General features: G+C 40.8%; 1 protein-coding gene across 2 annotated transcripts in view; it reads right to left on the bottom strand.

Annotated features, from left to right (window-relative positions):
* pgm2 (phosphoglucomutase 2) overlaps positions 1–27,036 on the bottom strand; it is a 137,460-nt gene that overhangs the window by 41,620 nt on the left and 68,804 nt on the right. Inside the window, exons 1-3 of one of the 2 annotated variants that reach the window (XM_072567129.1) lie at positions 12,788–12,964; positions 4,478–4,645; positions 887–993 (exon numbers count right to left, since the gene is read on the bottom strand). In XM_072567129.1, coding sequence (XP_072423230.1) covers positions 887–993; positions 4,478–4,645; positions 12,788–12,931 — 419 coding nt within the window. In that variant the 5' untranslated portion in view covers positions 12,932–12,964. Of the gene's footprint in view, positions 1–886; positions 994–4,477; positions 4,646–12,787; positions 12,965–27,036 lie in introns of those variants that run through there. The other variant, XM_072567203.1, reaches the window with a different exon arrangement.

The raw sequence follows: 27,036 nt of genomic DNA, 5'->3' as shown, positions 1-27,036 counted from the left end.
TTGAAGATCTATGTAAAAATATACTGGTTGAGTTTTGATTTTGGACAGAATTAGAAAAGCAAAATCAAATTGTGAAATGAAGTTATTGGCCAAGTGTCAGCTGAAACACATTAGCATAATCACACACAGGATTTCATTGGCAAGCGCATCGAGGCTGTATTTTAACAATTGTTCGTTCTCTCTTCTTCTTTGGTGCACAGGAAGCCATTTGAAAGATTGGAAACCCGAGACAGCTTTATTACGCCAGCTGGAAATGGCTTGATTATTAGAAAATGTCTAGTTTATCACCTATCATCCTACTTTTTTTTAAAAAAAGAAAATGAAGATGGCTAAAAATCAAGGAACCATTTGTTTAGTTAATTGTAGTGTATAAATAATTTTAAAATTGAAAACTTTGACAAAAGCATCTGCTAGTGTCAATGCCTGTTACAATTTGGCCAGTTTCAGGCAAGCCATGTGAAATGGTACCCCATAAACGTCCAGACCAAAAAAAAACATGTGCATGCTGAGAATGCAGTCCAACCAGATAGTGACGAGATCAACCCCTGCACTTTAACCTAGTACAACAAACATTTCAGGCTGCTAGAAATTGAGAAGTGATTTTTTGTAAACTTGGATATGAAAACAAATGAATGAAGTAATTATAACTGGCAGCAAGACAATATTTGCTAATTTTAATCTTGGTAATAGACTTTATACAGAATGAGTAGATTTACAATTTAGCTTCAATAGTTTTGTTAGTAAATTAAACATCTTTCACTGGTGTATAACTTAAACAGCATAAAGTGCTTTGTGATACTGTTTTCAGTGTAGTCACAGTTCCATTAAGATCTAAATATTCAGTTTCTTTTTAGTTTCCTTTTCCCCAGATCAAAACAAACTCCACCTTTTGCTGCTGCTTCCGCTGGGAGGGTGAGCACGTGCATCAAACCCAATCACCACACCTCTGTCTTTTATATCTGAAAACGATTTTTCCAAGCACCTACACAAACCCTGAAGAAGCAAAGAATAATTCAAATTAAATCCAAGTCCTTTTAATTTTTTTTTTAAAAAGTAACGAGTTTAGAGATCATTTAAATTATTGGAATGGAGTTCATATGGGTACAGGTATGGGTGATTTGTTCCAATAAGTCTTCTGTTATTAAACCTTAAATTTTTGCTTTCTAATGATGCAGGTTAGTGTAAACTCCCTGGTGAGAAGCTAATTAACAGTAAATGCAATTCAAAAGGATCTTTGACCATTTCAGCACATTACTATACAAAATCAATACCATGGTGGCTCAGTGGTTAGCACTGCTGCCTCACAGCAGCAGGGGCCCAGATTCGATTCCAGCCTCAGGTGACTGTGTGGGGTTTACACAATCTCCCCGTGTCTGCATGGGTTTTCTCTGGGTGCCCCGGTTTCCTCCCACAGTCCAAAGATGTGCAGGTCAGGTGAATTGGCCATGCTAAACTGCCCGTAGGTTTAGGTCAGAGGGAAATGGGTCTAGGTGGGTTACTCTTTGGAGAGTTGGTGTGGGCTTGTTGGGCCAAAGGGCCTGTTTCCACACTGTAGGGAATCTAATCTAAATCTCCCAGTTCCCTCCTTAAGCTTTGAAATACTTTCAGCTGGATCTAGTGGAGGGAAGAGTGTAGACAGGGATATGTTGCCAAATAAGCCTGTTAGGGTGGGAGAGTTCAAAACTAGAGGGCATAATTTTAAGGTGAGACAGGTAACATTTCGAAGTGACTGGAGGGGCAACGTTTTCATAGGATGGTTTGTAAATGAAATGAACTGTCAGAGGAAATAGTCAATGCAGGTACTGTTACAGCATTTAAAAAGACATTTGGATAGGTATATGAATAAGAAGCATTTAAGAGGTTATGGGCCAAATACAGACAAGTGGGACTAGCTTAGCTTGAGAAATGTGGTTCAACAGATGACAAAACGGTTTGTTTCCATGCTATATGACTCTAAGAGGAGGTCTTAGAATGCATAAAAGGTAGATAAATCCCCAGTATCTGATCAAGTGTATCCCAGGACATTGTAGGAAGCAAGGAAACAAATTGCAGAACCACTAGGAGATATTTGTATCGTTGACAGCCACGAGTGAGGTGTCAGAGGACTGGACAGTGGCTAATGCTGTGCCATATTTAAGAAAGGCTGCAAGGAAAAGCCAAGGGTGGGTAAGTTGTTGGAGGGAATTCTGACAGAAAGGACCTACATACATGTGGGAAGGCAATGACCAACTGGGGATAGTCAGCATAGCTTTGTGTGTAGGAAATAGTGCCTCACAAATCTGACTGAAGAGGTGACCCGCATGGTAGACTGCTTAGTATGACTAATTCACATGGGGTCCAGGGAAAGCTTGCCAATTGGATACAAAATTGGCTTGACAGTAGAAGGCAGAGGGTGGAGGTAAAGGATTGTTGTTCAGACTGGTGGTCTGTGAACAGTAGTGTATCACAAGGACCAATATTGGGTCCACTTATATTTAGTCATTTATATAAATGATTTGGATGAGAATATCAGAGGCATGGTTAGCAAGGTTGCAAATGACACCAAAGTTGGTGGTATAGTGGACAGTGAAGAAAGTTATCTTAAAGTACAATGGGACCTTGATCACATGAGTCAATGGGCTGAGGAGTGGCAGATACACTTTAATCAGATAAATGCGAGGTGTTGCATTTTGGCAAGACAAATCAGAGCAGGACTTATACACTTAGTGCTAGGACTCTAGAGAGTGTTGTCAAACAGAAACACCTTCCAGTTCCTTGGAAGTGGTGTCACAGGTAGACAGCATGGTGAAGGTGGTGTTTGGCATATTTGTCTTCAGAGCATTAGGCAGAGCACAGTACAGGAGCTGGGATGTCATGTTACAGTTGCACAAGACATTGGTAAGGCCCCATTTAGAGTACTGTGTACAATTCTGGTCACCTTGCTATAGGAAGGATGTTATTAAACTGGAAAGAGTGCAAAAACAGATATTACTAAGTCTGGAAGGTTTGAGTTATAAGGAGAGGCTGGAACCTTATTCCCTGGAGCATAGGAGGCCGAGGGGTGACCTTAAAGAGGTTTATAAAATCATGACAGGCATGGATAAGGTGATTAGCAAAAACCTTTTCCCAGGGTAGTAGAGTCCAAAACTAAAATGTATAGGTTTAAGAGGAGAGGGGAAAGATTTAAAAAGGGACCAGAGGGGCAACATTTTTACACAGAGGGTGGTGAATATGTGGAATAAGCTGCCAGAGGAAGTGGTAGAGGCAGATACAACTACAACATTTAAGAGACTTGGACAGGTAGGGTTTAGGGATATAGGCCAACTGCAGGCAAATGGGACTTGTTCAGTTGAGGAAACCTGGTTGGCATGGATGAGTTGGGCTGAAGGGCTTGCTTTCGTGCTGCACAACTCTGACTCTATAACCAGCCCTCAAGATGAGAATGTACTACTGAGAAATCTGACACTTCGCCAACAATAGCAAACACTCAAAACAAGTGTATCACACCCTGACTGCACAATTATTCAATTAACTCCAAGAACGTAATATTTTTTTCTTAAACATAGCTTCTAGCAATTATATTTTCCACAAAGTATCTGTGGCGAAAGCAGAATTGCTATCTTGTGGAAAATTCTGAAATTTGATTTAACTTGGCCAATTTTTAGCTGTTTGGTTAAAGAAGAGGGGATGTAAAAAAAAGAACAAAAAAAGGGCACTAATATAAAATCCGATTACCTCCATAATTTGTTCTAAAGCATGTACTTCCAAGAATTTACTTTGTGAAATGCAGCCACTGCCCACCAATAGCTAGACAATACAATCCAAGAGACAACAAATGTGACAACTTAATTGTTTTTGTTGGTAGGCTGAAGGATGAATGTTGGCCAGGAGATTAATATGATTCTGCAAGAGAATCAAAGATTATCAGGAATATATGGGAATGTGGAATTTAGAACACAAAGATCAGCCAATGATTTTATTGAATGGAGGGGCAGGCTTGAGGGGCAAAGTGGTTTATTTGTACTAAGTTGTACGTTTGTCTGAATGTTGGGAATCCTTCACATTCACAGGCAGAAAAGATCCAAGTTTTAATTTTTTATCCAAATGGCTAATGAAGTATTAAATCAAGCATTGTAAATATTAATTCCCACAAAGAACGATTAATCATCTGCATAGTTTCTCAGGAGTTAAATTCATGCATCAGAACAGTTTAAAGTGAATGTGCAGGTCCATTAGAATGTCATCTACAGAAAAGTAGGCTGGTGAACCCCAATTCCTCAGGTACAGTGCTGTCTACCCATCACTGAAAGTGTGCTGTCTGTCATCTTGCCAAGAACCAAGATTATTTCAAACATGAACAGTTTCACCTGTATCAAAGAGGAATATCCCAGTTGCAGTCTTTTTTTGCCCTAGAAACTGAAAGATATACTGCTAATAAAATGGCATTCATGAAAACATGCAATTGCATTTTCTGAATCATGTTCACACATCAGCTTACCTGTGTTGTCTGAATAATTGTAAGATCATTTATGCGGGAAAATCCTGGTCCCATGGTTGATCGCATCCCTGCTGTTCCAAACCTCATCCTCGACCCAAAACATTCTCGCAGCTGATCAATGTCTCCATCACAATTCAACCGCCTGACTTCTGCTAGTGTCTGAGGATTCTAGAAAAGCAAAATTCATTCAAACTTTAAAAACTTGAGGCAAAAAAAAACATCAACCTACCCTTTCCTATTCATTATAAACTGACTGTCACATTCCTGCTGTGAATTGTAATTGAACATATAACACTGTTGATTCTTAATAAATTGTGAACATTCCTTACAAATCTTGTTTTCCAAAGCAAGAACTGAAGGATTGGCTTCTGCATAATGTGCAATGTGATAGGCTGATAAGGACAGAATTATAAAGAGGTTACAGTTCGGGAGCTACCACTTGGCCCATCAAGTCCAGGCCAGCTGCAAGAGCAATTTAATTTGTTGCACTACCCTGTTCTTTACAAAAGATTAGAACCACTCACTAAAAATAATTTTTCATGTAACGTTTTGTTCTTTTGCATCACATTAAATCTTTGACCTCTGTTTTCAATCTTTCCAACAGTAGAAGAGGAGAAACTGTTCCCAATCTGGTTAGTCCCCTTATGACTTTGAATCAATTTCTTTTCAATCTTCTCTTTTGCAGGGGAAAACAACCTGAGCATTTCCAATCATCATTTACATAGTTTCAGTCCTTGGCTCATTCATCTGTGGTCTGAACCTTCACATCGACTTGATTTCTTTGCAATTTTTGTCAGTGCTAGTTTGCCATTGTCTTCTACCTTTCAGGTATGGCAAGTAGACAACTCCCAAATCTGCCTCAGCCACGATGGCAAGAGCACACACTTTGTTAGCATTACCTTCAATCATGTTAGCCATCTAGCTAACTGAGCCTTCTAAGCTTACCCTGTAAGTTTCTGATCCCTGGAAACATTTCACTGATAATTTTCTGTACTCATTACTGAGTTACAGCAAGTTTTTAAATCTAATTTTTCCTGAGTAACTCTTAGCTTAACTGAAGCTCAGCCCTTTTAAATTCTCTAACTTTGATGGGTTATTTCAGAGGGTTCTTCACTCAGGGAAATTACCCATGAGTTTTTTCAGTTTCCGGAGCAGTTTATTTACAGTCAGTTGTATCGGAGATGCTGCACATTCTTTATGTAGAAGTTTAATCTATGCTGCTCCAACAACCATTTGGTCATCAGAATATCTGAGCCAATACTCCAGTTGCAGTTCACCCAACATTTTATACAGGTTCGATGTAATTTTTGTTTTTGAACCCTATGCCTTCTTTCTCTATTTTTTAAACCTGGGGGTCCTGTCATCTTCACTGATTTGTACATTTATAATCCAAAAGGTCCCTCTGTTCCTGTACAACCTTCAGTTTATATTGCGCCTTTCCCTTCACATTTCTCTACATTAAATTTCATTGAATGGGTCTGCCATTCGATGTCCATCATTCACAATACGAAGTTTTACATCATCTGAAAACTTGGAAATTATGCCTTGTGCATACAAATTGAGGAGTGTCACTCTTCAACTTGTTATTTAATCTTCCATCATTTATGACAGCACTGCAAAGCTTTAATCTGATCTGTTAGCTGTGTGGTCATTTTGCTTGTTGTATGCTACTTCTGCTGTTCAGCATGCATGTACTCCACTGCTGTAGTTTCACCAGGTTGACACTTCATTTTTAGTTATGCCTGATGCTCCACTAGGCACACTCACCTGGAATCTTCATGGAACCATAGCTGATTCCCCGGATAGGGGGTAACGGTAGACTGGGGATACGTTGGTCAGGAGATACAGATCTGCTGCTCCTAATGATCCACAGTAGCTCATTGGTGTCCACTTCTGAGCTGCTAAATCTTTTCAAAATCTATGTTAAAATGGTGATATATCATAACACAGTGGTAGTGCCACAACCAAGTCAGTTGCTCCAAGGACAAGATTATCTTTAAACCCATTCCAGGGAATCCTGCCACCTGCAAGTTCCTATCAATGCCACTCACTATCCTGACCTAGATTATATAATCGTTCCATCAGCGTTGTTGGGTCAAAATTCTGGGAATCCCTCCTTCAATGTTTTGTGGGTGTACCTATGCCCACATCCTGTTACTGAATTTTAAAAATACAATTCACTCAACGATTGTGCACAGAAGGAACCTGGACAAAGAAGCCTAAAATTATGCTCCATCAGGCTCTCGTCTTACCTCCCTGCCCCATGACAGAATTATGTGGTTGCTTTAGGTACCACAAAGCTCAGGAAGACTTCTACCAAAGGCACCTTAGTTCCATCATGAGAATTCAATGGCAGGACAAGGACCTTCATCATGTTGGGCTAGACAACATGGAGACTACCATCCAGAAAATTCAACATAGATCAGCAGGCCATACCTGCCATATGGGTGTTTACAGAATCCCAAGCAGATACCCTTTGGAGAAGGTTAGTACAAATGAAATAAGGACAATTTTTTTTTTGTAAAGTGTTTTACAATTCTTGCCCTGCACACCACCTCTCTTACTAAAACACTGCAACAGACCAGTCAATGTAGGGTTTAGCACAAACTTAGTTCAGGATTGCTCAAGGACTATCTTTGCCAAATTTGAAATATTGAAGATGCCCAGAAGTTGAGAGGTGGCACTTCTGCAGAAGTTTACCCAAGTACCAAGGACAACTTGGAATGTCAGTGCTGTGGACACACTTGCTGATGCCACTTCCCTCTTCAGTCATGAGGTGCTGAAAGCGAAGACATCATTTTCAACTTTGACAAACTCAAGCAACAAGCATTTTACTAGTTAGAAAATTGGTTACTTCTACATCTGGATGGGTATATGAATAGGAAGGGTTCGGAGGGATATAGGGCAGCTGCTGATAGGTGGTTGGCATGGACGGGTTGTACCGAAGGGTCTGTTTCTGTGCTGTACATCTCTATGACTATGGTTCACTGTCTTGTAGAGAATGGTAATTCAACAGAAAGAACTACTTTGACATCTTTGTGACATTATTTGCAAGTTATCTAGTCTAGCCAGTCATCACAATTATAGAAAATACTTTTTCTATTCAGATTATTTCCAGTCACCTGCTCTAACATAACTAAAAGGTGGATAAATCCCTGGGTTCTGATCAAGTGTACCCTAGAACTCTGTGGGAAGCTAAGGAAGTGATTGCTGGGCTCCTTGCTAAGATTTTTCATCACCAGTCACAGGTGAGGTGCCAGAATACTGGAGGTTGGCTAATGTGGTGCCATCATTTAGGCAAGGTGGTTAGGAAAAGCCAGGGAAAAACAGACCGGTAACCCTGACATCAGTGGTGGGTAAGTTGTTGGAGGTAATACTGAGGGACAGGATTTACATTTATTTGGAAAGGCAAGGACTAATTAGGGATAGTCAACATGGTTTTGTGCACGGGAAAAACATGTCTCACAAAATTTGATTAAGTTTTTTGAAAAAGTAACAATTAATAAGGGCAGAGCAGTGGACATTATTTGTCTGGATTTCACTAAGTTGTTTGACAAAATTCCACATGGTAGACTGGTTAGCAAGGTTAGATCTCATTGAATCAGGGAGAACTAGTCATTTGGATACCGAACTGGCTCGAAGGCAGGTGGTGATGGAAGGTTGCTTTTCAGATTGGAGGCCTGTGACCAGTGATGTGCCACAAGGATCGGTGCTGGGTCCATTGCTTTTTGTCATTTATATAAATGATTTGGATGTGAACATAGAAGATACGGTTAGTAAGTTTACAGATGATACCAAAGTTGGAGGTGCATTGGACAATGAAGGTTACCTTTCTATTTATGTCTGGGTTTCTTTAGGTTGGTGATGTCATTTCCTACTGTGATATCAATTCTTGTTCTTTTTCTCAGGGGGTGGTAGATGGGGTCTAACTTGACATGTTTGTTGATAGAGTTCTGGTTGGAATGCCATGCTTCTAGGAATTCTTGTGCGTGTCTTTGTTTGGTTTGTCCTAGGATGGATGTGTTGTCCCAGTCGAAGTAGTGTCCTTCCTTGTCTGTATGTAAGGATACTAGTGAGAGAGGGGCCCCCCACCCCATCTCACTAGTATCCTCACATATAGACCAGAACTCTATCAACAAACATATCAAGTTAGACCCCATCTACCACCCCCTGAGAAAAAGAACAAGAATTGATATCACCGTAGGAAATGACATCGCCAACCCAAAGAAACCAAAACATTAATAGAAAGCAGGAATTACCAGCAGTGCCTCGCCTGGAGGCCAACTGAAGATGTTACCTAGTAGGGTGAGGAAATGTCTGGAAATGAACCTTCCAATTCAGCGAGCAAACCTACATCCATTAATTTTGAATATCTGGTCAGCATGGACGAGTTGGAAAGAAGGGTCTGTTACTGTGCTGAACAACTATGTGACCCTAATTCACCATTATCATGTATGCTTACCGAATGCTAAAAAAGTGTGGAAAAATCCAAACTGTACACAGTCTAAACACAATCCCTCAATTTTGTACTTGTAATCAAAAAATCACATTAGATCTTCCTACAACTATTTCTACTCTTTCGATAAGAGATCAACTGTAATCCTCAGCTCGAGCTGATAATTGCCATCAAATATGTTTGCACATAGCTGAAGCTTTCAAACTTCAAATGCTTGACTTTAATGGGGATGCTTTTCACACAGTCAAATTTTATTAACCTGCCTGTAAGCATGCAACCTATCTGTAGAACCCAAATTACTAAGTTTACATTTCTTTTCTAATGAATGCAGGGATAGTTTCATGAATCTAACTAACTTAAAATAGCAATGATAAATGCTAAAAAGAACATTGTGGATCTTAATTTGTGACATGCTCCAATTCATAAAGACTGTACTCTATGATTTTGACCAATTATCTAATCAGCACGATAAATGTCTTGTGATCACATGACTGTTTAATCCAGTATAATGGGGGTGTTCTGGTAGTGCCCAAAACCTCGGGGGGGGGGGGGCGGGATGTGCAGGTTCAAGTTCCTCCTGCTCCAGGGATGTACAATAGTATGTCTGAATATGTTGATGTTCATATGGTATACAAATAGAAAATGTTTAGCAGGCCAGGCACCTTTGCAGTACTTGATTGTGTGCCTCTATTCCCCAAAAATGCACAAAACAGATCCACCATTTACCACAACATTTGAGAATTTTTTCAAAAGAACTCAGTGAAATTAAGGACATTCTTGTCAGCATAAGATCAGATGTGGAGACATTCACTGATGCATAGTATTTAGCACCATTCATGATCTTTAGACATTGAAGCATCCATGGCCAGATACAGCAACACTTTAGGCTTGGGGTCATAACTGACAAGTAGTATTTAAGCCACACATAAAAGTTAGCAATAAACCACCACATTTTACTGCTCCTCAGATGCTGCCCGAACTGCTGTGCTCTTCCAGCACCGATAATCCAAAACCAAAGAGAAAGAGTCTAACCATCATGACTTGACATTCAATGGCATTACCATCACAGAATATCCCAGTATCAATACCCCAGATTACAATTGACCAGAAATGGAATTCAACTAGTCATAGTTCTGTGGCTACAAGAGGCCGGAAAAACTTTGAGTAACTCACTGACTGACTCCCCAATGTCCGTCCACCATTTACCGTGTAGTTCAGGCACGTGACATTACTCTTCACTTGCCTAGATGACTGCAGTCCAACGAATATTCCAGAAGGTCAACAACTTCCAGGACAGCTTCCGTTCGGTTCCCTCCACCACAAATGTACAGTGCTAGCAGTGGATACATTCTACAAGATGCCCTGTAGCAACTCACTAGCATTCCTTTGACAACACCTTTTAAATCTGTAATCTCTATCAACTAGAAGGACAAGGTCAGCAAACGCATGGGAACATCACCGCTAAGAAGTTCCATTTCAAGCAATACAACATTTTGACTTGTAACTATACCACAGTTCCCTCAGACTGGGTCACACATCTGAAGTTGTCCTTCTAGTTGATAGTGATTACAGATTTACAAGCTACATAGCAGAACATTTTAGTGTGGATGCAGTGATTCAAATTGACAAATCACCTTCAACCCAAGGACAACTAAGAAGGATTACAAATGCTGACCGAGCCATTAATAAATCAACAACATGACTGATTAAGTTTTCTGAAACAAACTTGAAAATCTCCAACCTTGATTAATCTTCTGAAAAACCTGCAAGATTGCAATGATGAAAAACTTTATCCCAGTGGCTTACAGAATCACAGAATTATTATAATACTAAAGAAGTCAATCAGCCCATTTTATAAGTTGACAGATGGCACAATGGTTAGTACTGTTGCCTCGGGTGACTGTTGATGTAGAGTATGCACATTTTCCCTATAACTATGCAGGTTTCCTTCCACAGTCTGAAGATGTGCAGGTTAGTGGACTGGCAATGCTAATTTACCAGTGGTGTCCAGGGATGTGCAGGCTGAGTGGATTAGCCATGGGAAAATTCAGCATTACAGGGATTGGATGGGATGGGATGGGATGGGATGCTCTTCAGAGGACCAGTGTGGACTCGATGGGCTGAATGGCCTTCTTCCATTCTATATGGATTCTATAACCTGACGGGATCTATAACCTGATGGGATCTATCGCAGAATGTTGAAGGAGGCAGATGAGGAAAATTGCCAGGGCTTTGTATGAAATCTTGGGGCGGCATGGTGGCCCAGTGGTTAGCACTGTTGCCTCACAGATTTAGGGACCCATGTTCAATTCCAGCCTTGGGCAACTGTCTGTGTAGAGTTTGCACATTCTCCCAGTGTCTGCGTGGGTTTCATCCGGGTGCTTCAGTTTCCTCCCAAATCCAAAGATGTGCCGGTTAGGTAAATTGGCCATGCTAAATTGCCCATAATGTTCAGGGATAAATGGGGAAATCGGTTTGGGTGAGATACTCTTCCGTGTGGACTTGTTGGGCTGAAGGGCCTGTTTCCACACTATAGGGATTCCATTCTCTTCTATATCTGCATCAGCAGCATGATGAACATGCCTCTTTGTCAGGATTACAGGGAGATGCAGACAAATGACATTCTGTTCATTTTTAAAAAACAGTTAAAATGTTTCTCTTCATATTGCCTTTTTCTTTTGCCAAGTTCCTGAAACGTGTACCCTCTTTTTGCTTATCTTTGCAAGTGGAAACAGTTTCTCTGCCTGCAACCATCAAACTCACAGGCCTTCCATTCATAATACAATTACTGAGCATTGAGAAATATACGGACTCCAAAGCAAAGCCAGCAGGGTTGACTTGAACACAAGTAATCTTCAGAATGACTTTAAAGCAGATTGAGCTGTGACGCATGAGCAATTCAAGAAACATGAGAGAAGGTTACACAACATCATGGAACTTGGTTAACATACAAGAATGTCAGTTCAGGGAAGGAAGTGGTTGAATTTGAAAATTATAGAGGTTTACAAAATTATGAGGGGCATGGATAGGCTAAATAGGCAAAGTTTTTTCCCTGGGGTCAGGGAATCCAGAACTAGAGGGCAGAGGTTTAGGGTGAAGAGGGGAAAGATATAAAAGAGACCTACAGGGCAACTTTTTCACACAGAAGGTGGTACATGTATGGAATGAGCTGCCAGAGGAAGTGCTGGAGGCTGGTACAATTGCAACATTTAAGAGGCATTTGGATGGGTATATGAATAGGAAGGTTTTGGAGGGATATGGGCCAGGAGCTGGCAGGTCAGACTAGATTGGGTCGAGATATCTGGTCAGCATGGACGGTTGGACCAAAGGGTCTGTTTCCATGCTGTACATCTCTATGTCTCTAATGGAAATGTTTTATTCAAGGAATCTATAAATTATTATTTTTTGTTTATCATTCATAAATAGTGAGTTGCTCTTCAACAGAAGAACTATAACATCCAAGTTTATTAATGCCTAAATATGAGCTTTGGAAAACAGGCTATAAAGGATTTCAAAAATCCCAGGACAAGTTATAATAATGAGTTATACCAAAAGCAGATGCAATTCCGTAAGAGTTAAAGTAATGAAACAGCCTATCACTGCGTATGGCACGCCCTAGAAAACATTTGATCTTGGGTAATAGATAGTGAGTCACATTCACACTGCACAAGTTCCAGGGAATCCTTGAGGGGTACTGGGGAAGTCACAACTGATCAGGAAGTTAACTGGACCAGTCACAGTATACACTATACTTACATCAGTTAGATCCTGGATCACGGACACAAACAGAACATTAGAAACCGGGCTCCTCACTTACCGCCCGCAGGCCCGCACTCATACCCGGAGAAGCTCACCTTGTCCCATTCCAACCACTGCACAATCGCCCGGTCCAAGTCAACAGACTCCGCCATTACAACCCAACAACCTAGCCTATCCTGTTGTATCGTATTATGTTGAGTTGTGTCCTCCTCCCTCCCGAAGGACACCGGCTCGTACATCCGTTCCGACCAATCACTGGCCAGGCTGAACAACTGACCAATCACAACGCAAAGCAAACCACAGTTTCTCAACGGCAAGGTTCTCGCAACTGGCCAATCACAGCTCTGGCATGGCAGCTGACCAATCACAACCGGGACTGTGGAACTGACCAATCACAGCCCGCGGTACGGAACTACCCAATCACAGAATGCGCTGTGAATCTGATCAATCAGAGCCAGGACATCGTCATTGACCCATCAGGGCGGCCTCCACCACTGACCAATCAGTGCCAAGACTTCACGACCAACCAATCAAAGCTAGGACTGTACCACTGACCAATCAGATCTAGGACTGCACCACCAATATGTGCTCTCTCTGCATTGGAAAGGGCGACTGTTTTTCTCCAGTAGTGAGAACAAAGGAGCTATTGAATGAGAAGAGAGTAGAGCAAAATTAGAATGACGGCGATGTATAGCATGGAAACAGACCCTTCAGCCCAACTCGTTCATGCCAACCAGATATCCCAAACCAATCTAGTCCCACCTGTCAGGACCCATTCCATATATCTCCAAACCCTTACTATTCATGTACCCATCCGAATATCTTCTAAATGTTGCAATTGTACCAGCCTCCACGACTTCCTCTGGCTGCTCATTCCACACACATACCATGCTCTGCGTGAAAAAGTTGCCCCTTAGGTCTCTTTTATGTATTTTCTGTCTCACTCTAAACCTATGCCCTCTAGTTCAGCAGTCAGATCCAGCTACAGATTACCTCCCCAAAACCAATTTTGGAGAGCACATCCCTCATGTAGGTATGCAATATTCTCTCAAAGGCCTTCTCTTGGTCCAGGCTATTGAGAGGCAGGTATCTAATTGCTTGCCCTGCACAAATGTGATAGTATCCCTGGGGAGTGCAAGATTCTTAAAGTACAGCAGAGTTTTGGTGTGGGTGAATCACTAATCCCCGAACAGACCTGACCCAGGTGGCGATGGCCTTACACAGGATTTTTTAATTTGCATTCAGTGGCTACTAATTTCTAATTTCTACCCTTTCCCCCTTCTGCTCGTAGATGGGGGTGATAATAGATTTACTCATGGATTTCCACTGGCTTCTGGCCAGTCACATACTGTTGTACCCCTCCAGCAAATGCTGGCCAATCAAATTCCACAGAGCTGAATACAACTCAACTAGTAAGCGGGAGTTACATTCTTTTCAAAGGACTTCAGGGCCTTGGTATGTCATCAAAGGATAAGAGCTGGTCCAGCCCCTCCTGTGTGCTGTTGTCTAAGACATCCATGACAGAGGATATGAATGCCTGCAAGACTACTGTTTTGGGGGTTCATGTTATACAGTCTGGCCTAAAAGGACTGGCTGATCCCAGGACATCTGATTGAGATTATTCCTTCAGGCTGCTGAGCTCTGAGCTCCCCCTACAGAGTGGGGCAGCACTGCCACCTCACAACGCCAGGGACCTGGGTTCGATTCCCAGCTTAGGTGATTGTTGGTGTGGAGTTTGCACATTCTTCTCTGGGTGCTCTGGTTTCCTCCCAAAATCCAAGATGTGCAGGTCAGGTGAATTGGCTATGCTAAATTGCCCATAGTGTTAGGTGCATTAGTCAGGGGTAAATATGGGGTAGGGGAATGGGACAAGGTGGATTAGTCTTCAGAGGGTTGGTGTGGACTTATTGGGCTGTTCCCATACTGTAGGGAATCAAATCTATAAACCTTCAGGAAGAAGAAACATGAGCTGGCTTCATTTTGCACCATGCTGCAGATCCTGGACTCAAAGATTATTGAAGGTCTCTGAGGCAAAGAGTGAGGCTTGCCAGCTGGTCACCTCCTAGGTATCCTCTATGACCTTGACCCCCATTGTCTGCAGCAGGAGCAGGTTCTGCATGCTTTTCAGGAGTTTGGACAATTGTATCCATCTCTCTTTCTCTCTCTCTCACTTTCTGAGGATCTTTGAGGATAAAAAAAATCCTCTTGACATTCCCCTCGACCATTTCTAATTAATCCAATGGAAATTCAAAGAAGAGTTTCCCGGTTCTACAACCTTTTGAGTTCCTCAATGTTCTTTAGGATCAAAAATTTCACCATCAGATTCCATGTTCCCTTGTCAGTCGGCTGATCATCCAGTAGGTGACAACTGGCCAGCAGTAGGCAGTGGTCAGAGAATAACACCAGCTTGATGTCAGTGGATCTGATGTTCAGGATGCAAACAGGAAATCTATTCTTGAGTGGACAGACCTACCCAGCTATGACTAAGTGTTTCTCTGCTGCACTCTGTTTGCAGGTGTGCTGAAGACACCGTGCAGCTTGGCAACTTTAACTGTTTCCAAAGGAATCGAATGTGGTGTGCAGTCTGCTGTCTGCCCCTCTGGATTGTCCAGCAACATTGATGAGGCATTTGAATTCGCCGTCCTTAGTTAATCTCAGGTGAGCATTTCTGTCCAATACACCTGCTATGGTGTAATCTGTTGACCATTCCCTGAACCTCAGAGATGCTTAAGGTTGCTACATTGCAGCAAAATACACAGGCTGATGCAATCATTACACCCCCACCATATCAAAAGCCCGTGGACTCACAAGTTTGACCATTTCCTGTAGCTACTGAAGTGTTGTATCCCACAATTCTGCAGAGACAGCAGGTCCACTTTGACATTGGCCAGGTAAGCCAATGTAGAAGCACATCGCTAGTGGCATTAATGCTTTGCATGCTTAGGCTGGCAATTTTCAAACCCATGTTGAGATTTTTCTCGATCACCATAATGTCCAATAAAAATTTAAATTGATCCTGTTGCTCGGTGAGCTCCTGCATCTCGTGGTATGGGTGAACTTGCTGCAGTAGCTGCGTACTTAAGGCCATAAGACCATAAGACATAGGAATGGAAGTAAGGCCATTCGGCCCATCGAGTCCACTACGCCATTCAATCTTGGCTGATGGGCATTTCAATGCCAGTTACCTGCACTCTCCCCGTAGCTCTTAATTCATTGCGAGATTAAGAATTTATCAATCTCTGCCTTGAAGACATTTAACGTCCCGGCCTCCACTATGCTCCATGGCAATGAATTCCACAGGACCACTACTCTCTGGCTGAAGAAATGTCTCCTCATTTCCGTTCTAAATTGACCCTCTCTAATTGTAAGGCTGTGTCCACGAGTCCTAATATCCCCGCCTGACTGAAACAATTTCCCAGCGTCCATCCTTTCTAAGCCATGCTTTACCTTGTAAGTTTTTGTTAGATCTCCCCTCAACCTTCTAAACTCTAATGAATATGATCCCTGGATCCTCAGCCGTTCATCATATGTTAGGCCTACCATTCCAGCGATCATCCGTGCAACTCTCCACAGGACACGCTCCAGCGCCAGTATGTCCTTCCTGAGGTGTGGGGCCCAGAACTGGACACAGTATTCTAAATGGGGCCTAATCAGAGCTTTATAAAATCTCAATAGCACATCATTGCTTTTACGTTCCAACCCTCTTGAGATAAATGACAACATTACTTTTGCTTTCTTAATTACAGACTTAACCTGCAAGTCAACCTTTAGAGAATCTTGTACTAGTACTCCCAGATCCCTTTGTAGTTTGGCCTTATGAATTTTCTCACTGTTTATAAAATAATTATTTTTTCCAAAGTGCAAGACCTCGCATTTGCTCACATTGAATTTCATCAGCCATTTCTTGGACCATTCTCCTAAACTGTCTAAATCTTTCTGCAGCCTCCCCACCACTTCAGAACAACCTGCCTGTCCACCTAACTTTGTATCATCGGCGAACTTCGCCAGAATGGCCCCAGTCTCTTCATCCAGATCATTGACATATAAAGTGAACATCTGTGGTCCTGACACTGAATCCTGCAGAGCACCACTTGTCACCAGCTGCCATTTCGAAAAAGAACCTTTTATCCCAACTCTCTGCCTTCTGTCAGACAGCCAATCCTCAATCCATGCCAGTAGCTCACCGTTAACACCATGGGCCCTCACCTGACTCAGCAGCCTCCCATGAGGCACCTTATCAAAGGCCTTTTGGAAGTCATGGTAGATAACATCCACTGGGTTTCCCTTCTCTAACCTACTTGTTACCTCTTTAAAGAATTCTAACAGGTTTGTCAGGCATGCCCTCCTCTTACTAAATCCTTGCTGACTTGTTCTAATTCAACCCTGCACTTTCAAGAATTTAGAAATCTCATCCTTAACGATGGATTCTAGAATTTTACCTACAACCAAGGTTAGGCTAACCGGCCTATAATTTTCCACCTTTTGTCTTGATGCTTTCTTGAACAAGGGGGTTACAACAGCAATTTTCCAACCATCTGGGACTTCCCTGACTCCACTGATTTTTGAAAGATTATAACCAGTGCCTCCTCTATTTCTTCGGCCGCCTCCCTCAAAACTTTAGCCCATCCAGACCAGGAGATTTATCAATTTTTAGACCTTTTAGCTTTTCAAGTACTTTCTCCTTTGTAATGGCCACCATACTCAACTCTACCCCTTGGCACTCCTTAATTGTTGGGATATTACTCATGTCTTCCACTGTGAAGACTGACAGAAGGTATTTATTAAGTTATTCGGCTATTTCCTTATCTACCATCACTAGCCTCCCTGCATCAATTTGGAATGGCCCTATCTCTACTTTTCCCTCTCGTTTGTTTCTTATGTAATGAAAGGAACTTTTACTATAATTTCTAATGTTACTGGCTAGCTTACCTTTATATTTGATCCCCATCTTCTTTATTTCTCTCTTTGTTATCCTGTGTTTGTTTTTATAGTCTTCCCAAACTTCTGATTTCCCAGTGCTCTTAGCCACTTTATAGGCTCTCTCTTTTTCAGTGATACATTTCTTTTGTCGGCCATGGTTGTCTAATCACCCCCCACCCCCACCCCACCCCAGGTAATCTTTCTTTTCTTTGGAATGTACCTCAGTGCTGTGTCCTCAATTACACCCAGAAACTCCTGCCATTGTTGCTCTACTGTCTCCCCTACTAGGCTGTGCTTCCAGTCGATTTTCGTCAGTACCTCTCTCATGCCCCTGTAATTATTTAACTGTAACACCATTACATTCGATTTTGCCTTCTCTCTTTTGAACTGCAGATTGAACTCTACCATATTATAATCGGTAATTCCTGAAGAAGGGCTTATGCCCGAAACGTCGATTCTCCTGCTGATTCCTGAAGAAAGGCTCATGCCCGAAATGTCGATTCTCCTGCTCCTTGGATGCTGCCTGACCTGCTGTGCTTTTCCAGCAACACATTTTCAGCATATTATAATCGCTGGCTACTAAGTGTTCCCTGACTTTAAGGTCTTTTATAAAGTCTGGCTTGTTACATAGCACTAAGTCCAGAATAGCCTGCTCCCTTGTGAGCTCCATCACAAGCTGTTCCAAAAAGGTTGTAAGCATTCCACGAATTCCCTTTCTTTGGATCCACCAGCAACATAATTCATCCAGTTCACTTGCATATTGAAGTCCCCCATGATCACTGTGACCTTACCTTTCTGATATGCTCTATCTATTTTCTGGTACATGCCCTGGTACATTCTGACATGCCCTATCTATTTCCTTTGCATGCTTAGGCTGACAATTTTCAACCCATGTTGAAACCCAGACACAGGTTAAACAGACAGTGCAAGATAGCAGACGATGACAAATCCCTCCCAGATTGTCTCAATGCCTTCTATGCTCACTTTGAGCAGAATTTCGGCGGAGAGGTAACACCTATTCCAACAAATCCTGAAGAACCTATCTCAACAGTCACTGCATCAGAGGTCAGATCAGTTTTCCTTCGTGTGAATCCAAGGAAAGCAATGGGACCAGATGGAGTACCAGGCTGTGTACTCAGAGCATGTGCAGATCAACTGGCAAAGATCTTCTTGGACATCTTCAACCTCTCCCTGCAGCAGGTCACTGTCCCTGCCTGTTTCAAGAGGGCCAACATCATCACTGTACCTAAGAAAGCTCATGCAGCGTGTCTCAATGACTACCGCCCGGTGGCCCTAACTTCGGTGGTCATGGAGTGCTTTGAAAGTCTGGTCATGGCATTAATCAACTCCAGCCTCCCCACTACTCTTGACCAACTCCAATTTGCCTATTGGACCAACAGATCCATGTCATATACCAGATAACGCTGACCTGAATGGCAGCCTCAGATGAGGCTGCCACAGTCTGGTGTTGTGACCTTCTCTGTTTTTCTCCAAGAAGAGGAACCTTGGCTTTTGCACCATTTCCTCAATCAGAATCTCCTGGTCTCTGTTGGAAAATCATGTGCCAGCTTCCCCTTCTCCAAATCTTTTGGAAATATCCTTGACTAAGCAAGGCAGCTTTAGAATGACAGTGTATGTCTATGTGCACTTTTTAATGATCCATGTGCAAGGGATGCTTGTCTTTAATTTATAGCTGTTGTGTGACAAATTGTTCCAAAAATAGCACGTGGTAAGTTAGAGCTGTAATCAGATGTGATGGTGCCATAAAAAAGTGAGATGGTTGTGAAAGAAACAAGTTTGATAAGAACAGCAAGAAAACTGTTGAAAAACACTTTTAAAAAAACTCATTGTATCCTGGACTATGCCAAAAAAAAGATAAGATTCATCTCATGTTATAAGAATTTTAGTGCGAGTCTGATGCCAGATATATATGCCAAAGGACTAGCATATCCCTTTGGCTGTTTGCAGTTACTGACCAGACCCAACCAGACCCCATTTGCAAAATGCATTACAGTGTCTAACATTAGATGTGATTTGGCATTTGGAAAAAATCTTACGTTTGTGACAAAAATTGCTGACGAAAAGTTTAGCATAGCTACAAAAACAGAAATTGCAGGAGAAATCAGTAGGTCTGACAACATCTGTCAGATCTACTGAGTTTCTTTAGCAATTTTGTTTTCATTTCAGATTTCAAGCATTCTTTATTTTATTATTGTCAGTCGGGCTTGCAGTGTGATGCATGTGTGTGTACTGCAAGATTTATATTCATACACAGGGTCCTGCTGTTTGCAGATAGAATGAACAAGTGTACACACAGTGCAACACAACAGGCAACAGCCATTTGCTGATTCATTTCTCAGAGTAATACTTCGACCAAACAGAGTTAACCTACCTGCTTTAAAATATAAACAAGGCCTGGTAGTTAAATATAAAACAGCATTAATAGTGCATTCTTTAAGGCAAAGCCATAAGCATTCAGAGTCCATCTGCTAACCAATCAGGATTCTCCTCTCATACACTATAAATGTTGTTTTCCCCTTAATTTGTTATTTTTGCAAATACTCCTAAAGAATGCAGGACAAAAGGTTTTGAATAGTCTTTAATCAGCAATTCTGAAGATTTGTGCTGTCAATGGTAGTATGTGATGTGTGTCGAACTAATGGAAACTAAGGCATTCAGCCCTGAAGTTTGTTCTTCAGTTTCATTATATCATGGTTACTCCGTACTTCTTTTAAATGCCTTTGAAAATATTTCTGACATAATTTAATATTAAAATATTACCTCAATGATAGCTCAATAAGAGTTGATCAAGCTGATGGGCTTGAAATATCCAATTTGTTTTTCAAATCAGCCTTTTAGGGGATTGAGTTTTAGGTTGGTGAGCAGTCTTGCCAGTAGTATTTTCCAGTTGTTTATGAAGTGAGACAATTGATCAATATTGATATTTAAATGCGTACCAATAGCTTGGAATAGTCAAATGTAGTAATGAGCACTTCTCCAAAACATGTTGGGAAAAATAGTAGTATTTTCATTCTTATGAGAACCTAGCTAATAATGTAAGGATGAGTAACTTCGTTAACGTGACAAAAAAGCAGATGGGGTAGAATGATAAAACTTAATTGATAATGTTTCACAGGATTAACGTGAAAGGAGCGCCTCTATGGCTGGTATAACTTTGTTTATTGATGAGGTAATGTGATATAAGGGCTCAAATATTCAATGACAAGTGATCTATAAGATACTTTAACTATGTTTTCTTACTTACTGTGTTTCAAAACCAGACCTTGATGATTTTCACCAAGGGTGTCATCTGTGTTCCTTGAAATTAAACATATAAGATTGAAAGCAGTAAGATTGAACAGTCTTTTATTGCTCTATTTCCCTTTTATTGCTCTTTAAAGTATCAAACTTACAGGAACTCTTCAAAGGCTAAGTATTCAAAGTAACTATAAATCCATTGATTTTGGGTGTTCTACTTTTATTTTATTTGGTCTGAGAACAGTAACTATCATCTGAGACTCCTGACCACATTCAAACTTGGAACATCAACCAGTTGTACTAAAAATGCTCTTTGTAGTAAATGTTCAACATTTAGTTTTTAGGAGACACATATCTTAACATGTTTTCTGTTAATTATTAAGAGAGAAAAGTGCAATCATTGTTGGCCAAGATTTTTTTGGGAAAACTATACATGACGTGTACACATTAATCACAAGTGATAAGACTAAAATTTTCCATGATACTTCAGAAGTGATATTAACTGCCCAGTAGTAATTTAGATAAAAGTATATTGAACTGTCACCTTGAGAAATGAAAATGAGCTTTCTGCCATTTATTTGAACGTAAAGTAGAGATAGAAATATTTAATAGAAGATTAAATAAGCCTTATTTCCCAATAAAAGAAGAAAGATGTTTCCTATACATATTTAAAGAAAAAAAAATCTCTTTTAACAGTTTCTAGCTTTTATAATTCTTGATCCATCCATGTTATCTAGAATGGTAAGTAAATGTATGTTGTTCCTGGCAACAATATGAAGTCTTAAAATAAATGTTTGTCTAATCATAAATTTGGAATAATCAAAGGTGGCCCATAATAAACATTTGACAAGACAACACTGTAACTGTGAAATGGAAAGTTACGGTTAGCTAAATATTAAGGTAGAGACAACTTGTAGTGAGGATGGCAATTCTGCTAAGTTCACTTTTTAACAATTTGTAATTTGATATAATTAATAATATATAAATTTCAACCAGGTATAATAAAGACCAACATAACTATAAATTACAATATGATTTTGTATTTTATATTGTAAGAGACAAATTAACTGTGTAAATTAACTTCTGTGTTTCCCTACATTATAGCAGTTACTATACTTCAAAATTAAATAATTGGTTGTAAAGTGCTTTTGGACTTCCTCAGGTTCTGAAAGGGACTTATTATGACCACAATAGAAGGAATAGAATGGATTCCTGTTTACAATCTTTGTTTGATTACAAAGATTCTTTTAAAATGTACTTGCCAGTTCAAGAGTGTCCTTTACATTCATTCATAGGATGTGGCCATAGCTGGCTACACCAGCATTTATTGCTCTTTCCTTAGTTGCCCTTGAAAAGGTAGAGGTGAGCTGCTTTTTTGAACCATGCAATTCATTTGGTATAGGTATCCATGCCTATTAAGAAGGGAATTCCAGGACTTTGATCCAATGACAGTGAAAGAATGGCAATTTATTGCCAACTCAGGTTGGTGAATGCCTTGGAGAAGAACGTGCAGGTGGTGATATTCCTATATACTGTATTTACTACACAAGGTTTTCTTTCAGACGGTAGTGTTTATGAGTTTAGAAGATGCTGTCCAATGAGTCTTGATGAATTTCTGCAGTACATCTTGTAGGTAGTACAACCTGCTGCAATTGAGCGCTGGTGCTTGAGTGGATGTGGTGCCAAAAAAGTGGAGTGCTTTGGATACTTGGATAGTATCAAGCTTCTTGAGTGTTCCTGGAGCTGCACTATATGGAATATATTCCACCATCCTTTGACTTGTGCCTTGTAGATAGTGGACAAGCTTTAAGGCGTCAGAGCGTAAGATACCTGCTGCAGGATTCCTAATCTTGGACCTGCAGTTGTAGCCACAGTATTCATTTGGCCTGTTTAGTTTCTCGTCTGTGCTAGCCTCTAGGAAGCTGATAATGGGTATTCAGCATTGGCAATGCCATTGAATAACAAGGGTTGATGGTGGGGATCGCTCTCATTTGAAATGCTTATGGCCTGACATTTGTGTAGCATGAATGTTATTCGTCACTTGTCAGTACCATAGTCCTGATCTTGCTGTATTTGGGCATAGACTGCTTCAGTAGTTGAGGAGTCATGAATAGTGCTGAATATTATGCAATAATCAGTACAATCCCACTTCTGACTTTATGCTGTCAGGAAAGTCATTGCTGAAGCAACTAAAGAGATAATAAGACTATTTATATTTATTTTCTGGATGATCTGAAACAGATAGCCCTCAAACTTGCAGGGTGAATAGATAATGAAAGAGAGAGATAATATCAACCCAGGTTCCTCCTTCTCAAGTGCTTTTCTTCTTCTTACCTTGGACTGGAGAAATGCAGTTCATTAAAACAGAAAATAGGTTTACTTGCTCATCAAATGATCCCCCCTCACAAACTAAACATTATCCAAGCTGATTCCAGGTTCATGATTTAGACATAATTCAAATATTCCCTCTTAAACCTGATTTGCTGCATACCCATATGAATATATTAGTGATCATCTGGATATTTTATCAATGGAAATTGAGGCATTTGTAATCCACTAAGGTAATTATCTCTGATTGGTTCTTCAAGGCAGCGTGAGCTGTTTTAATAGCTTTGAAATTGCAGGGCACAGTTATGTTTCTTTGTGGCCAATTAATAGCTGCTGTTGTTTTTAAGCACTAAAATGCTGTTATTTAGTCTTTTAGAACTGAACCAAAAGTTTCAGCACAATAAATTAAATAGTCATTTTTGATCCGAAGTATGGCTTTAACAGACATCAATATAAATGCAAGTTGTTCCTACTTAAATCTACATAGACTTTTCAATATCTCAATTCTCCTAATTTTATATCCTCTGTATTGATTAACTCATGCAACATGTGTCATTACTGATAATTCCATATTGAAAATAGTAACCTCCATGGAGTAGAAACTGTCTTATGTGACCTTAATGTGGTTTTTTTGGGCCACAAATCACAAAGATAATGCAACATCTTAGATTGCACAAGTGCAAGATGGTAATTTCTATTGTTTTACATGCAATGCTGCCTTTCTTTAGTGATATGGGGGTGTGGAAGGACAAAGTATCAGTAATCATACAGCACTTGCAATCTCTTGCCATTTGCATGACATGCTGCATGCATCAGAATAAAGTCACAATGCCAAAGATCCATGTACAGGCATTCCATTGCTCTCCTTGTTGGAGTGTTCCATGTACCACTGTGTGAGTACTATGTGAGCACTATACTATTATTTATGAGTCAAACAAATGCTGACTACTCACTTTACTGAAGATCAGTTCCATTTCTTATACAAGTTCATTGTGAGTGTTAACAATGGATTCAGTATCAGCAGGATTCATAGTCAGCGCTGCTGCAATGTAATGAAGTTGCAGAGAAATGGAAGGGAAAGAGATGCAGCAGCAAGCCCAGGATCAGCAGCAACCTCCAGAACCTCTGAACAGCCTCCATGTGAACAGGTCACAGCTGAAGATCTTGTCAGGATACACAGCAGGTACAGGAGGCAAGAGTCTATTGTCCTCACTGCCATTTCCTAAATGAGCAAAGTGCAGTATTGGTGTAGACGGTGGATGTCCTGGCACATTGTCACAGAACTATACCAATTGTTTGAGTGGAATCTGAGATCTACGGGGGTGAGTGGCCATCCTAGAATGGTGGCTATCAAGGTAACACCTGCACTAAAGTCTTATACTCCTGGACATCTCCAAGGATCCTTTTGGCACTTATTTGGGATTTCACAATCCTCAACCCACAAATGTTTCAAGGCTATTATTGATGCAATTTTTGTCAGATCACACCACTTCATTTCATTTCCTGTGACAAGGTCAATATTGCAGCCTGGGAAGTAGGCTTTGCCAACATAGCTGGCTTCCTCTTAGTGCAGGCCACTATACACGTTGAATGGAGAGCATCATATCATAATGCAGCAGCCTTCATGAACAGAAAAGGATTCCACTCCACTCTACATATCTGTGATTATTGGTTCCACATCTTTAGAATTCTATGCCTGGGAGATTCCATGATGTCTATATCCTTGAGAGCTCTGAGGTTCTTGATTTTTTTTTTAAAGGCCAGATGTCTGATAGAATGGTTGCTAGGAGAGCAAGAGCTACTCTCCAAAACCATCGGCGAATATTCCATAACATAACACTCTGATGGAGGCTGAGTATAACTTGAATTTCAATTAGCTTTAATATCACGTATATAATCAAATATGTACAGTGAAATGTTTACAAGTCACCACTTAACGGCGCCATCTTAGATATGTAGGTACAGTTTTCTCAGTTTTTTCAGAAAAAAATTAGAAAAATAAAGAAAGAAGTCCAGCATTCCAGGTTGTCGGAATAAATGAGAAAAGGGAAAATTAGAAAGTACAGAACAATGGTCCTTTCAACCCAGTCCATACCTAGCCTCCTGACTGCACCAGGCCTTGACTCCATATTGCGTTGGACTTCACCTCAAAGGTTCCTGATGCCTGGAGACTGTTCTGGAATAATCTTGAGGCTGTATGTCCATGCTGAGGCCACGGTGGGCTGAGAGTTGACCACTAGTTCTGCCAAAAGACCATGCCAGGCCAAGAGACCACCACACTGGGCTGCCAAGATTCTGCTGAGAGATGGGAGACTGTCAGGCTGGGAGACCATCATAAGAGGCTGACAGATCATCATGCCAGGCTTCAAACATCTCATCAGGCAAATGCTGAGGCCGGGAGTCCGAGGCTGAGAAACAAGGAGAAGAGAAAGAAACACAAAAGAGAAAAATAAACAAAAAGAAAACAAAACTAACAGAGTGGATGAGCTCTGGCTGAAACATTGTACTCTGCTGCCATCTTGGTATAGAGTAGAGAAACAATGCTGCCCATTTTCCGATCAGGCAATCATGGATCACACAATAGGTTTGCTGAAGTTGAGATTCCAAACTGCCTGGGGATTATCATAGAATGCCATATAATTCTGGCATTCTGTGTTCTGCACAACAGGAGCAGATAAAGAGCAGATGCAAGTACAATGGGAGACCAGCAGTAGTCTTTTGAGGAAGATTTTGCTTTTGTTGAATACAAGTGAATATTTTCAAGCATCTTAAGTCTTTACAAGTGATGATCCCATAGTGAACCATGAGATGATATGTGGCTACCCTAGGTGTTAGGGGAAGAGTAGCACACCCGTAGAACATAGGACCTAGAGCAGACGGAGGCAATTTAGCTCCTCAAACCTGCTCTGCAAATTGATACAATCATGGTTGACCTCATAACAACCTCAACTCTATTTTCATGCTCACTCTCCATAAGCTTTTAACTTAAACTGTCTATCTTCTCCATAAATTTACTCAATATCCAGCATTCACTGCACTCCGGGGTAGTAAATTCCTCATATTCACAGACCTTTGAGAGAAGTAATTTCTCGTCAACCCTGTATGACAGGGTTAGTAAGGATGGGTAATCTGTATGACTTGATACATCAAACACAATTTATGTACTTCAAAAATGTCTCTTATATTTGGAATGAAGTGTCAGCCACGTCAGCTACGTGCTGTAAGAAGTGTCTGTTTTGGTCTGCATCCCATTGCATGCATGGCGAAGGACAGTTTATGACTAACAGTGACCTTGACTTTGAGATGCATTGCAGCTCTTTGGAATTGGTGCTTGTTCTACCAAAGAGAAAAGCATTAATTGTCTAGTGAGTCTCTGATAGATGAGCAGACAAACTGGTGGTGTGCCTTTGTGTGACATGGAAACGATGCAGATGAGATTAAAGGGAACAGCGAAAGTTGAGAAATCCTAAAAGCAAATAGACCACTAGTGGTGCTGTGTGGACTGAGAAGCAGTGGCATAGAACATAGAACAATACAGTGCAGAACAGCCTCTTCGGCCCTTGATGTTGCGCGAACTGTGAATCAATCTAAGCCCATACCCCTACACTGTACCATCATCATCCATGTGCATATGTAAGGATTGTTTAAATCTCACTAATGTGGCTGAGTTAACTACATTGGCATGCAGGGCATTCCACACCCTTACCACACTCTGAGTAAAGAATCTGCCTCTGATATCTGTCTTAAATCTATCACCCTTCAATTTTTAGCTATGCCTCATCATACAAACATCATCATTCTAGGAAAAAGACTTTCACTGTCTACCCTATCTACTCCT

This window comes from Chiloscyllium punctatum, chromosome 1, assembly GCF_047496795.1.
Source record: "Chiloscyllium punctatum isolate Juve2018m chromosome 1, sChiPun1.3, whole genome shotgun sequence".
NCBI lineage: Eukaryota > Metazoa > Chordata > Chondrichthyes > Orectolobiformes > Hemiscylliidae > Chiloscyllium > Chiloscyllium punctatum.
Note: the sequence above shows the minus strand (reverse complement) of the source record. Positions and strands in the feature narration are given on the sequence as shown.